The sequence below is a fragment of the Daktulosphaira vitifoliae genome, unplaced genomic scaffold, assembly GCF_025091365.1.
Source record: "Daktulosphaira vitifoliae isolate Bord-2020 unplaced genomic scaffold, ASM2509136v1 Scaffold_1, whole genome shotgun sequence".
NCBI classification, from domain to species: Eukaryota; Metazoa; Arthropoda; class Insecta; order Hemiptera; family Phylloxeridae; genus Daktulosphaira; species Daktulosphaira vitifoliae.
In genome coordinates, this window is record NW_026099572.1 from 60,854,899 (window position 1) to 60,870,282 (window position 15,384).

The window sequence follows — 15,384 nt, forward strand, 5'->3', positions numbered from 1 at the left end:
CTAAGGTATAAACGGCGGCAGTGGCGGTAGGAACATATAACTATATATACGTAAGGCGCATTACATGCGGTTGGTATTGGTCAGTCGAAATAAAAATTTGTTTATATATATATAAATAATGACACGCACACTTGTACGGGTACGAAAACCAAAAATATAAAATTATACACGATTAGTGTTGCCGGCGATTGGTGAGCGGGGTGGGGTGAAAGCGTTACGACGTCTAGTCTAGACGACGGGATACGCGAGTATAATAACACGTGCCGCGTGGAAAGTTACAAACACACATCACACATTCAAGTAAAACTAATATAAGCGTGTTAAAAATATAATTGTATTAATATTTTCAAAACTTTTTATACTGTACTATCAGAGACAAACTTATAATCTTTACTATTACATTAAATAATATTAGAATTTATTTGAAAATTAGTTTTTATGAGGTGTAACATTATTATTATTCAGTAATATATTTTATGATTTTAGAATACAATACACAAATTTTTAGTCTGTGAGCATATTTAAATATTCTTCTAATGTACATTGCTCTACTGTTAGATTTTCTAAATATTTTGGCAAATGTGGTTCCATTAATATAGAAAAACCTGAAAATAAATTTTATTTAATAGTGGTCTACAAAATCATATCATAATGTATAATTTCGAGATAATTATTTTTATTGCGAAGTAGGTAAATGATTTTTAAACCACTTAGAGATAAACCTTTTTGGTATTACTACTCATATGATGTATGGATTGAAACATAATATTAATATCTTATACAATTTTATACTATTTCACATTTAATTATCTTATATGTAATAATATTCAAATTTTTCTCTTTTAAATAGTTTTAAAAATGCTTAAATAATTACTTTGTAAATCTAATTGGTCAACTATATTATGGTATGATTTATCCGTTTCGTCCAGTAGTTTTTCATTATTCAAAAAATCTAAAAATACTGACTTTGAGATGAAATTTGAATCATTAGAATAATATTCAAATATTTTCTTCAATATTTTATTATTCGGTAAAAAACACATCAAACTCGATTGTCTATATATTTTTTCTAGCATTATACCAAACAATTGATTAACATAATCCTTCAAGTCTAATTTATCTTCTAGTTCTGAAAACATAATATAAATATTTTATATAATATTTATTTAAATATTTGGAAATTAAGCAAAATCTGCTTAATTAGAGAAATTATATTTAATATAATTTTTCTAAATACATTAAAGGACAATTTTTTAATTGAACAATTATAATTTTGATTCAGTTTATATATTAAATTAATTTTTTTATGAAAATGTAATTTGACTCTTACTTTTACAATAATTTATAACTTTTTTGACTGATTCATATTCATTCAGAATCATAGCTCTAACTATCGTGTGATCTGTATTATTTTTTGCAGCGTGTACATAACCTTCATAATTTTTTATTGATGAGTATTTAGTTATTACCTGGTTAGATATTTCTTTAAGTTCACTGTAAACCTTTTTGAGTTCAACATCACTCTAAATTGTTTAAAAAATAACATTAATTTAAAAAATAATTGTTAAAACTAAGTATTGCTATTATTTGACTAATAATGAAACAAAATATACTTATTGAATAATACAATGAATTTATTTATTTATTTATTTTATTTATTTATTTGGTATAAACGCCCAGGTGGGCTCAAGTACAGTGACAATAAACATTGTTAAAATAAGATACAAGTATGTTACAATTATAATTAATTAAGTACATAATATTAAAATAAATTTACAAAAAAAGAAAGGTGATTTAATGATATGCATCAGGCTACTAAAATCAGTGTTTTAAGGAATACAAATCATTCATAATAAACAAATCAAATTTTAATTTATTGCACTCTCTGGCTATTCGATCAACAGGATTATTAAAACCATAAGATGTTCGATGAAAAGGGATTTCAAATGTAGGACAAGAACGTTAATTAAATTTTGGAATNAGATGTTCGATGAAAAGGGATTTCAAATGTAGGACAAGAACGTGAATTAAATTTTGGAACGTGAAAGTTTATGGATTGTAATAGTTCTGGACAGATTATAGCACCATTTACTAATTTAGAAAGAAAGCAGACGTCTGTATATTTTCGCCTATTAACAAGGGAATCTAAGTTAAGGGAAGCCTGTACAGAATTAAGTGATATTGACTCGGAAGGGTTATTAATAGAAATCATACGTCTCTTATATGCGATTAAACGTAAAAATCTTCTTTGTACACGCTCAAGCGATTCTATCAATCCGACTTGTGAAGGATTCCAAATAACTGAGCAATATTCTAACGTAGGTCTAACTAAAGAAGTATACAATGTTTTTAGACACTGTTCATTCTTGAATTCTTTGGTATTCCTAATTAAGAACCCTAGAGTTCATAGGGACTTCACACAGATATGATAAATGTATGGCTGAAATGATAAATTGGTTTTAAAAACTACCCCAAGATCATTAATGGTACTAATATCCTCAATTTGATTATCAAAGAGATGATAGTCATAAATTAATTTCGTTCTTGAACGGGAAAAAGACATTTTAAAACATTTTGTGATATTCAATTTTAACCCATTTGAGTGGCACCAATCACAAAATCTGTTCAGATCTTCTTGAATTTTATATTGATCAATAATTGTTATAACATTTGCATAAATTTTGAGATCATAATATAAAAAAAAAAAATTATTTTGGAATTTTTAATTTATTTGAAATCAAAGTAGTAATTTTTTAACCTAGTTTTATTACACATTTTAATGAGTTTATAAAACCTTTAGGTTAAATACTTTTTGAATTGCAAGCATTTTAATAAATAGAAGAGGCATGTAAAACGAAAGTAGTACACATACACAAGTCCTTATTAGAAATAAACAATAAAAAAAATGATTTAACATAAGTATAAAATTGCAAAAATTGTTTAAAGTAAATTTGGTAGCACAGTAAGGTCGTGGCACAGTATGGACGTGGGATAGTTATAATAAGTATAGATGATAACTGACAGTGATTAAAACTACTATCATAAGAAACGCTTTGATGCCAATCTGTAGATAGTGTTCAATTTTAAAAATTGGTGGATTATTCCAAAAACAATATTAACTCCTATTTTTTTATTATTCCTAATTGGCAGTTCTGTGATTTATAAGTATAATATATGAATAATTATCTATTATAGTAATTGAACGTAGTATAAAATGATATTTAATAATTTAGTATTGTAACTTTTACGAAGAAATTATAAAGTAGTTGTTAATTTTTTGGTAAACCCGTATAAAAATTGAAGGGCTTGATACAAAACTTTACATTTCTACTTAATTGTAAAAAAATGGTGTTCGAGGAATTTTTATCAGAGTCAAAAATATAAATTTTTAAACCCATTTTTCGCGTTGATTTCAAATCTGGAATAAGATTTTTTCCATCACTAAATAATTTTGATATAATTACTAAATAGCTAAAAACAAGTATTAAAATATAAAGAAAGCTAAAAGTTTTTACCATGATTTTTAGCTTTACTGACAAGCTTGAAATTGCCATTATTAAGCAGAAAATTTTATGAAAATTAAAAAAATGGTATAATTAAGATTAATATGCAGTCTGCAAATTTTATAATTACTATGTACACTAAATATATTAGAAAAGCTCAATATCTTTTTTGCATTTTTATTGTAATAGAATACTTCAACAGAAATCATAGTAATCACTTCTAAGTAACTTTTGGTGCTTAAAAGATTCAATTGTAATATTGAGAACTTCATTAATTTTAATGATTTGCTTGAACTAAAATAACCAATCTAAATTTTGTTAAAAATATCTACTTAATTGAGTGTATTATAAAATTTTATTGTAATTGTAAAATTTTTTTGTTAAATTCAGGTGAAACTAAAAATAATTTTTTTTTGTATTATGATTTATATAGCAACATGTTACCAACAAATTTGGAATATTACAGAGTATTAGTAACACACACAAATAAAGTTAAAAAATTAATATATTACAAAGTACAATTATTTAATTTTGTAGTTGAAATTTATTATCATATCAAATCTAAATCGACAATGAATACTTTAAAAATTTTAAAGATAATGATTTTAATTTTGTGTATGGAGAAAGCTGATCAAGCAACTTTTTTTTTTCATAAAGGGGATTTTTTTCAATTTATGAGTTTTCATAACGATTGTAGTCTAGGACGGATGGTTAGTCCGTCGCCTGGATAGAGAGAGTGGCGACTCCAATTACTGAACTTATCTCCTGTTCAGCAAATGAAGCCGCCCGTGATGTAGTTTCGAACTCGAAGCACTGCCGCGTTAACAAATCTGCCACACCGTCCCTCATTATAAATATAATATATGATTAAATGCGAATCATAGTAATTAAATTTAATATGCAATAGATAATCAATAATTTAATGTAATTTTTGCAGAAACATAAAAGAAATTATAAATTAATTATTTCTTTTATGTCAAATGTCTATAAAAATTATTTACTGTAGCGTAATTTTTGTCTAAATAGATATTTGTCTAATTTTCTTTTTTTTTTGTTTATAATTAATATTAGCTTTAATGTGAAGCTATGAAGGTATTAATTTTACTATGATGTGTGTATTTTTTATGTCTGTTGACAATTTTTCTCAGTTCTCACCAGACTAATTTCTTTCAACGTACGTAAAAAAATCACAAAAAGTGATTGATATTAAAAATTGAAAAAAATGTGTAAACGATAAATTTCGACTTTTTTTAAACATTTTTTTCTAAAAACTGCCATATTTTCTTTAAAAATCAACAAATTAAAATATTTTTTTTTTTATAAATATTCCTTAGGTATTTTCCTTTCAACTGACATAATTTTTTTGAAAACCTGATAAGCTTGCACACAGGGGGTGATTTAAAATGACAACTTTTGCACAAAAATTAACTTTTGAAAATGGTCCGAAAATTCTGCATGTATTATATATTTGTTAAATAAAAGCTTGTGTTACGTAATATAAATTAAAAAAAGAACTTTGCCCCGACAACTTATTTTCTATGTGAAAATGGCTGCCGTAGTTAAAAACTTGCAATTTTTGTGTTCAATTTTTTATAATCTTCTATTGATGAGTATTTAGTTATTACCTGGTTAGATATTTCTTTAAGTTCACTGTAAATCTTTTTGAGTTCAACATCACTCTAAATTGTTTAAAAAATAACATTAATTTAAAAAATAATTGTTAAAACTAAGTATTGCTATTATTTGACTAATAATGAAACAAAATATACTTATTGAATAATACAAGGAATATTTATTTTTGAAAATAATCATTTCAATGTAATTTTTTGATAATTTTTGTATTTTTAAACTATTTTAATAGACAATTTTTATTAATTATATGTCTATAATATCAGAAAAAAAAAATTATTTTGGAATTTTTAATTTATTTGAAATCAAAGTAGTAATTTTTTAACCTAGTTTTATTACACATTTTAATGAGTTTATAAAACCTTTAGGTTAAATACTTTTTGAATTGCAAGCATTTTAATAAATAGAAGAGGCATGTAAAACGAAAGTAGTACACATACACAAGTCCTTATTAGAAATAAACAATAAAAAAAATGATTTAACATAAGTATAAAATTGCAAAAATTGTTTAAAGTAAATTTGGTAGCACAGTAAGGTCGTGGCACAGTATGGACGTGGGATAGTTATAATAAGTATAGATGATAACTGACAGTGATTAAAAATACTATCATAAGAAACGCTTTGATGCTAATCTGTAGATAGTGTTCAATTTTAAAAAAACTTTATAATGCTATAACTTTTTGAAATATGTATGGATCAATATAATTTTTTTTTATAGAATCATGATGTCTTTACCTATCATTTGGTATATATTTTTTTTATATCTGACCCTTTACCTGCCCACAGGGGGGGATTTAAAATGACCACTTTTTCACAAAAAATGGCTACCGAATAATATTTTTGTGTGAAAATTCTCGATTTTATTTATTACATTTTTAACTTTATAATGCTATGACATATTGAAAAGTGTATGGATCAACATTATTTTTTTATGAAAAATAATATTTTTAACACGCTTATATTATTTTCACGTGTATGTTTGTTGTTTGTTTGTTGTTTGTTTGTCGTTTGTAAGTTTGTAACTCCACGCGGCACGTGTTATTATGTCGCGTATCCCGTCGTGTATGACCTTGAGACTATACCGTTGTAATGCATTCGCCTCACCCCGCTCACCACTCGTAGACAACAATATTTTCTAACCCGTAGACGCGCGCGTGTCATCAATTATGTATATATATAACAAATTTTTATTGTAATTGACACGGCCCGCGTCGTTTCAATATACACAATGCCCCAAGACTAGTGCCACCTTTATCAGCCGTCGCCCTATTATGAGTATTTAACTGACCAACACCTCGCGTTATACGCCGCTGTGCAAAGTCCAGTAAGCGCCGCACGCTCGACGACATTCCGCCGCAAATGATACCGTAGTCTTCTTCCCGTTGTCAAAGTGACAACGTCTACGATTCGATCCGCACTCGCGCGCCGTCGCTATCAACGCTGCTAACCTGTTGACGTCCGAGGAACACGCCGGACAACGCGTCGTCGATGCCAGCGAAAGTGCCGCGATATTATGCGAAGATTATATATTCCTATTTGTACGTATATGCGTATATGTTAATATTCATTTATATATTCCTACAGCCGACGCCTCTGCTGCCGTATATGCCTCGTGTATAATGTTCCCTCCGCCATGCCCGCCCACATAAACACGGCTATATCTCATGCATGATACGTTTACGTACTTAAGTCCCTTTAAATATATATATATTCTAATTACTATTAAAACTTATATATTAATACACTTTATTCTCATTAAGAGATATGTAGTGTATTCATTCCGATTACGGAGGATGATTCTCGTATTGTTATTTTTCGTCACTACCTCCACGTTACGCGCCTGCTGCTTTCCTTAGATGTGTAGCCGTTTCTTAGACTCCCTCTCTGGAATCGAACCCTTATTTCCCGTTACCCGTTACAACTATGATATTGATATTAACTACTATCATAACATGAAACTAAAAAGTGAAAAATAAATATAGTTTAAAAAAACTAAAAAACACGCTTTTAAAGCACATTGAACTAAAAAGTTAAAAATAATTTTTAAAATTAACTTAAAACAATAATGAACGAAAAATACTAGTATTATTGTGAAAAAAAGCGTGGGTGCTTTGTGCCATATTTTTTGTATATTGAGCGCCCGACGCTTTTTTTCACAATAATACTAGTATTTTTCGTTCATTATTGTTTTAAGTTAATTTTAAAAATTATTTTTAACTTTTTAGTTCGATGTACTTTAAAAGCGTGTTTTTTAGTTTTTTTAAACTATATTTTTTAATAATCCCTTTTTCATTCTACATATTTTATCTTAATAGAGATATTAATAAGGAACCAGCAGATCATGTAGCTTTTGGAATAAAACACCAATTTTTTTAAAATTTAACATTATCTAAAGATTTGCATCGAAGCGTTTTTTTTTTATAGTGATTTTAATCACTGTCAGATATCATTATACTTAATCCATCTATACCACGTCACCACTGTGCCGCGACCCCCCTGTGCTGGGTTTTTTTACTTAAAACTGCCATAACTTTTTCAAAAATGAACAAATCAATGTAATTATTTTTTTTAAGTTTAACCCTTACCAGCCCACAGAGGAGAATTCAAAATGACAACTTTTTCACAAAAAATTAACTTTTTCAACTTATATATAATAATTGTTATAGTTTCAATACCAAATCGAATAATTTAACTTTGTAATTTATTTATTTTTATCGACGAAGTTATTGAGTTTATTAATTAATAAAATGTTATTGACGTTATATTTTTGAATTAGACTCATAAAATAAAAGAAAGTGCTGATTCACTCAAAATAATAAGATTGAATTATATAATTTAATTAATACAAATTGAATATTATTATATTTCATAAATTTCATTACATGATAGAAATAAAATTACCGTTGATGAACTAGCTTCTTCATTGTTTTCTATTGTTGAAGGAGAAGTCATTACTGATATTAAACTGCATAGAATGATAAATACCTTTCTGATTTGAAAAGTCATATTCAATGATTGTAGCAAAATGTAGAAACAAAATAATATTACTTTAAACAAATTTTAAATAAAATAAATCTTGAATTACTCTACAAAATTTAATTATTAAATACTATTTTCTTATTGACATTTTATTGATAAAATAAGAGCATTACAAGAATTAAAATTGTTTTGTAATATTCAACATAATCAATCTTTTTCATACGCTTTTTAGATCAAATAATGCTATTTTTTCATAGTAATATATTATAAAAAATAAATATGTATTTGCTGTTTTACCTCATATGTTGAGCGTACACATAAATTATACAAAAACAATATTTTTCTAAGAATAATAAAATTTGGCGAAATTTAAAATGATAGATCAATTATATCTTATAATATTTATAAAATCTTATTATTTAATGGGGTTTCATCAACGTAGAAAAATATCTTAATGAATAATTTCGAGATAATTATTATTATTGCAAAGTAGTAAATAATTACTAAACCACTTAGCAATAAACCTTTTTGAAAATACTATACATAAGATGTGTTGAATAAAACATAACATTATTATATATAATTTTATACATAATAATATTCAAATTTTTCTTTGTTAAATGGTTTTATAAAATAATTACTATCGAAGTTTAATTCATTATCTATATTATCTCTAAATATTATTCATTATAAATATATTTCTCCCGCTAAACTAAGGTATAACTAAAGTATTTTTATTTTTTTTGATATCAAATAATTAGGTAAATAACACTTTGCGATATTATCTCCAAGTTTTTATAAATTCATGTTTGAACTAAAACTCTAATAAATAAATAATTAGTCGTCTTTTTCCATTAGTCAGTCAAGGATTTATATATAAATTTGTCCTTTTAATGGAACTCACATTAGCTTCAATGCGAAACTGAGAAGGTATTAATTATACTATGATGTGTTTTTTGTTTTGTGTCTTTTACCACTTTTTCTTAGCTCTCGCTGAACCGATTTCATTCAACAATACGTCAAAAGATCATAAATCGTATCTTATCGAAGACATTATCGTCAAAAATTGAAAAACATTCCCTCTTTCCCCATAAATGGAGGAAGTCTCCAAACAAATTACAAATTTAAAAATCGCTAATTTTCGACATTTTTATTTTATTAAAACTGCCATAACTTTTTAAAAAATGACCAAATCAATATAGTTTTTTTAGATAGATACGCTAGATAGATAGATGAAAACTATCATTTTATATACTTTTATTCTAAATCTGACCCTTTACCAACCACAGTAGGAGATTCAAAATGACAACTTTTTCAACATAACTTTTGAAAGTGTTCCGGAAATACTAACACTTTTATATATACCTTAAATTAAAGCTAATGTAATATACTTTATTATGGAAAAGAAGAAAATGTCGGACTTCATTTTGTCATCACGGTGAAAATGACTACCATATGCTATTTTTTTGCTAAAATTCTCGATTTTATATTTTACTTTATATTTCTATAACTTTGTTTTCTATTAACTTTGTTAATAAAAACCAGTAATGAAAATTTAGATTTATTGTATAGTTAATAAAGAAAATGATTTTAAATTGATAGTTTTCCAAAAATGTTGAAATCAATAGTAATATTATTTAATATTGGCTCTAAAAAAATTTATTAAATATTAATGTGTAACTTGTCTGAAATTTTATCAAAAAATTTTCCCAATTATCCTCCCAGTTTTCGGAAAATTATTTCAATAATTATTGAATAGTAAAAATATCAACATTAAGTATTTGTACCATCTTTTTTGGGACATTTTACTTTATTACTAGTATAAAAGAGAAATTTTCAGAAGTATAGCCCGGGTTGCTTTAACTAAATAAGTTTTGTAATTTGTTGACATTTTGTAGAAAAAATTTGGTTCATTTGAAACGGAGTATTTGTGTCTGATTTCATTCGACGATACGTCAAAAGGTCATAAATCGTATCTTATCGAAGACATTATCGTCAAAAATTAAAAAAACATTCCCTCGTTCCCCGTAAATGGAGGAAGTCTCAAAAAAAATTACAAATTTAAAAATCGCTAATTTTCTACATTTTAAAATTTTTTTTTAAATTAAAACTGCCATAACTTTTTTAAAAATAACCAAATCAACATAGTTTTTTTTTAGATAGATACGTGAAGTCTAAACTATCATTTTGTATATTTTTTTTCTAAATCTGACCCTTACGTGCCCCCTGTAGGGGATTCAAAATGACAACTTTTTCAACATAACTTTTGAAGGTGTTCCGGAAATACTAACACTTTTTTATGTATCTTAAATTAAATCTAATGTAATATACTTCATTATGGAAAAGAAAAACATTTCGGACTTCATTTTGTCTTCACGGTGAAAATGATTACCATATACTATTTTTGTGTTAAAATTCTCGATTTTATATTTTACATATTTAACTTTATATTTCTATAACTTTATTAATAAAAGCCAGTCGTGAAAATTTAGATTTCTTTAGATTTTGTATAGTTAATAAAGAAAATGATTTTAAATTGGTAGTTTCCCAAAAATGTTGAAATCAATGGTAACATTATTTAATATTGGCTCTTAAAAAATTTATTAAATATTAATGTGTAACTTGTCTGAAATTTTATAAAAAATTTTCGCAATTATCCTCCCAGTTTTCGGAAAATTATTTCAATAATAATTGAATAGTAAAAATATCAACATTAAGTATTTGTACCATCTTTTTTGGGACATTTTACTTTATTACTAGTATAAAAGAGAAATTTTCAGAAGTATAGCCCGGGTTGCTTTAACTAAATAAGTTTTGTAATTTTTTGTCATATTGTATAAAAAATTCGGTTCATTTGAAACGGAGTAGAGGAAGACCAAAAAAGAGGTGGAGAGATGTTATTGAATGCCATATGTGGACAGCTGATGTGAGCGTAGAAGATGTGGGAGATTGTGTCAAGTGGAAGTTTAGGATGAGGGTGGCCGACCCCAAGTAGTTGAGATTAAGGCAAAGGAAAAGAAAAAGATTAGGAGAAATTCCAGTGGCAATTGACATAATATAATTGTTGTTTGGGAATGTACAATTTAGCGTTTAGTTGGGTTTAAACAATATAGCGCCAAATCAATCACCTACTCTTCGGTTGCATCTTAATATACACTACACTTATATGATAATATAAATAAATAAACTCACACATACACACACATGCATTTATAACATTGTGTCTAATGTAAGTATAACATGATAAAAAGTAACCGTAAAATGAAAAAATTGGAAAATAAATTTTAGTACTCATATTAAATGAAATGTAACTCGAAAAATATTTGTTTAAATCAAAAAATATAAGATACCTTTTTGTTTAAAATTGTCTCTTAAATAACTTCTGTACGAAACTTTTTTTTTGTAAGTCAAATATTTTTTGAGAAAATTAAAAAAGCTCATATTTTTTAACTTTTGGGAGTCTTTAAAAAAAAAAGCTCAAGTCCAATCGATGAGGACTTTTATTATGTCATTATACATATCTTAATTCAATTTTTAAAAAAAAAAATTTGGTTGGGAATTTTTTCCGCCATTTTTCCTTCGTTGACTGGCCTATAATACTTGAAAAATTTTTTATAGTAATAAATAAAATTTTTTTTATATATTAACAAAGTAAGAGTATATAAATTATTAAGGAGAAAGATTTTTGAAAGGTTTAACATTCAGTGCTAGATTTTGTGTGGAATTCATAATTTATGAAGGAGTAAAGTTAATCATTTTTTTTTTTCATTGAATAAAATTTATTCATTTGAATTGAATTATATTTATTGATTAATATTTACAACTCATTTAAAATTCAATAATAAGTCATGATAATATTATTTACACTATAACTATTTTAAAATAATTTGAAAAGCGATTTAACAAAATATATTTTTAAGAATGCAAAAAAAACAAATGAATTATTGTTCAATTCTAATAAAAACAGCAGGTATATCAAGTGTATGTTTAACAAAAATTTAACATATTACACAGTCAAAATATAAAATAGCTTTATTTAAATTACAATTTATATTTTTTAGTTGATATCATATTTTATTTTTTGAAAATTACAATAGGTTAAATTAAAATATATAATGATTTTATATATATTTAATTCCTCATTATCATCTCTTTATAAATATTATCTTACCTGGTTAATAGTAAAAGTTTATTTATGTGTATATAATATTGTTTTACTTTAATCCATTTAATCGATTGTCCAATGGTATTTTTACCATTGGACAATCGATAATTTGTACCATCAATATGTGTTTTGAATGCAAATTAAACTATATAGATACTTGAAATGTAAAAAAAAATTAACAAATATTACTTAAAATTAATAATTCAAAGAGAAAACAGTGAAAAAAAAAGTAAAAAATTTCATCAGTTGGTGATATTTGATACCGAATCCGTGTACGTGTGATAGGATCACGTATTGTCGACTTAATCATAACACAAGTTGTTTTAGGAAGAAAAATGACCCTATTTATGATAATTAAAAATTTTCAAAATCAATTTTCTCGACTTAGGGGTGGCATTGGCAAAAAATTCCAAATACATCTGATTCTGTATTCAATATAGGATAGATCTATCTAAATTTTATGAAAATCGGTGATCTACCCTTGTTAAAGTTTTTTTTTTAATGGTAACATACGTATTCAACTATCTTTTAAAATAGAAAATAATCTAATTAAGAAAATTACTGGTCTGTAATATTATAATTTATAATATTATAATATTATAATTTATACAAAAAATAGTTATTATGAGGTGTAATATTGTTATAAGACAGTCATATATTTTTTGATTTTTAAATTTAATACACAAATTTTTAGTAATTGATACATATTCTTGCAAGTTAAAACCTTTTAAACATTGAAAATAACAATATTTTCTTAAAAATATAGATAGTCGGCCACATCTATAAATGTTTTCATTGAAATTTTATGTACTTCCAAATTTTCCAAATATTTTGGGCAAATGAGGTTTCATCAACGTAGAAAAATCTGAAAATAATTTTTTTCTAATAGAGGTCTACAAAATCACACCGTAACATATAATTTCAAGAAAATTATTATTATTATTGCAAAGTTAAATAATTATTAATCTACTTAGCAATAAACCTTTTAGAAATTACTTCTTATAAGATGTGTAGAATAAAACATAACATTATTATATATAATCTTATAGGTGATAATATTTAAAGTTTTCTTTGTTAAATGATTTTATAAAATATTTAACTTTTGAGGTTTAATTCATAATCAATATTATCTCTAAATAATATACATTATAGAGTTATTTCTCCCATTAAACTAAGGTCTAAATTAGCTCTAATTTTTTATAAACTTATGTTTGAACTTAAATTCTAATAAACAAATAATTATTCGTAATTTTCCATTAGTCAATTTAGGATGTCTATATAGAAAAGACTTTTTAATGGAAATCGTATTTTTAATATAATGGTACCAGATGTGCCTTGTTAGTTATTTTTAATAAGGAAAAATACTTAATGTTTTCTATGAGTCAAAACCGTTTTGATTTTAATTAAGAAAAAATATGGTTTTAGTTAAATTATTATTTATTATTTTACTTATAAATCTAAAAGCTATAAATACCAACCAGAAGTTAAAATTGTTTAGATTTCTTGTATAGTTTATTTTTTATTTATTTATTTTATAATATNTTATTTCAATATTTATTTATTTTATAATATACAAGACACAACATAATCAAACAGAAAAAAAAAACAAATAAATATTGAGTACGCCACAGACGGCAATGAGTTAATATTTTATTATAAAATATTAACTTTATTATAAAATTTTTATAATATTTTTCTCATGATCGTTGTGTAATAAAAACTGTTCTCCGCGCGTGGTTAATATTTCTATATTATCAATAATTGCATGTAATTCGTTTATAGATTCTGGATTAATAGGAAAAATAGTCGTCTAGTGCGATAAATAGTTTGGCGAGTACATGACACATACGTTGTCGTAAAATGATTACTACTTAATATTTGAATTTTCCCTAAAATTATTTTTTGCGGCCTTTGGCAAATATCGTCTACGGCTTTGCGTTTACAAGCACCTGCTAATTTTTGTCTCATAATTATGGAATCAGAACAAGGGCCATTACATGTATGTTCTATAAGATATATTAAAACTAATTTAAAATAAGGTCAGCTTTAATCAATTTAACTAAAAATTTTAAAAATACCTGTTTGATCAATAACGTGACAAAAGTATCTGGTTGTTTTTTTTTGTCTATTTGTATATATATATTTGTGTTGAGCCGAATGCGGACTGCAACGGCGTTTGTTGGTAAAATTATCATGATAAGGTGTTGTGATTTGTTTATGCGCGTGCGAGATAGTCAGCTGTGTACTACTTCGGACCGGTTCATGGACGGCATTTGTGTGTACATTCACCCCGCTCCTTTCCTATCTTGAACGTCATTTGCACTGCTCACCGCATACATTGTCGCCATATGATTTAAATTGTTTTTAATAATTTCCGGCACTGGGTATTTAGTTATTTTTTGACTCCTACTCTAAAGGCTAGCCGTTTGGTCGCCAACGGACCGCCGGGTCAATCGTCGGACGGGTTGTCGGGGAATAGCCATAGTCGGAACTGGTCGTATTATTTCCCGTCCGTAGCGGTCATAATTTTTTGTTGTGTGCGCTACAACTGTTTTTTTTATATAGATATATTTTTTCGTGAGTGCCCGTTATTTTTTTTAGTATGTAATTTTTTTTGTTTATGGCGTCGGCTAAGCCTGCCTCCAGTTTCTTGAGCCCTTAGGGGCTGGTAACGTATAAGTTTTGGTTTTAATGTTTTTGAGCCAGATTATATTTTTGTGCGCCGTGCCATAAGCACGTGTGGCGAAATTTTTTATATTTTTTTTATATAGTTTTTCTTATATAGGTTCCCTTAGTTTTATTTAGGTCCCTCAACATGGCAGGCGTGTTCCAATACCACCTGTCATGTTACATATATTTTTTATAGGTTTTAGAATATATTTTATTGGGTGATGAAATGTTATTGGTACAATGTGGTGACGTAGTGCATTTTATCCCGGGGTGTCCCAACGTCTTGCAAGCTAAGCCTAACTGCCAAAAACCAGTCGCTTACTTGGGACGTATACCCGCCGTGCTTAGCGGTAATACCGCGATTAATAGCCGGCGGGTACCCGAAGACGTTCATCGTATTCTCTAACAATAAAAGTGTAGGTGTAAACTATTTTTTTT

The 15,384-nt window shown here is 26.3% G+C and overlaps 1 protein-coding gene across 9 annotated transcripts in view; it reads right to left on the bottom strand.

The window, feature by feature from the left end:
• Nucleotides 1-303: 303 nt before the first annotated feature.
• LOC126894429 (uncharacterized) overlaps nucleotides 304-15,384 on the bottom strand; it is a 69,104-nt gene continuing 54,023 nt past the window's right edge. Inside the window, exons 1-5 of one of the 9 annotated variants that reach the window (XM_050665472.1) lie at nucleotides 8,118-8,319; nucleotides 5,129-5,182; nucleotides 1,331-1,523; nucleotides 875-1,129; nucleotides 305-605 (exon numbers count right to left, since the gene is read on the bottom strand). In XM_050665472.1, coding sequence (XP_050521429.1) covers nucleotides 505-605; nucleotides 875-1,129; nucleotides 1,331-1,523; nucleotides 5,129-5,182; nucleotides 8,118-8,138 — 624 coding nt within the window. In that variant the 5' untranslated portion in view covers nucleotides 8,139-8,319 and the 3' untranslated portion in view covers nucleotides 305-504. Of the gene's footprint in view, nucleotides 606-874; nucleotides 1,130-1,330; nucleotides 1,524-5,128; nucleotides 5,183-8,033; nucleotides 8,321-15,384 lie in introns of those variants that run through there. The other 8 variants (XM_050665468.1, XM_050665462.1, XM_050665471.1 and 5 more) reach the window with 8 other exon arrangements.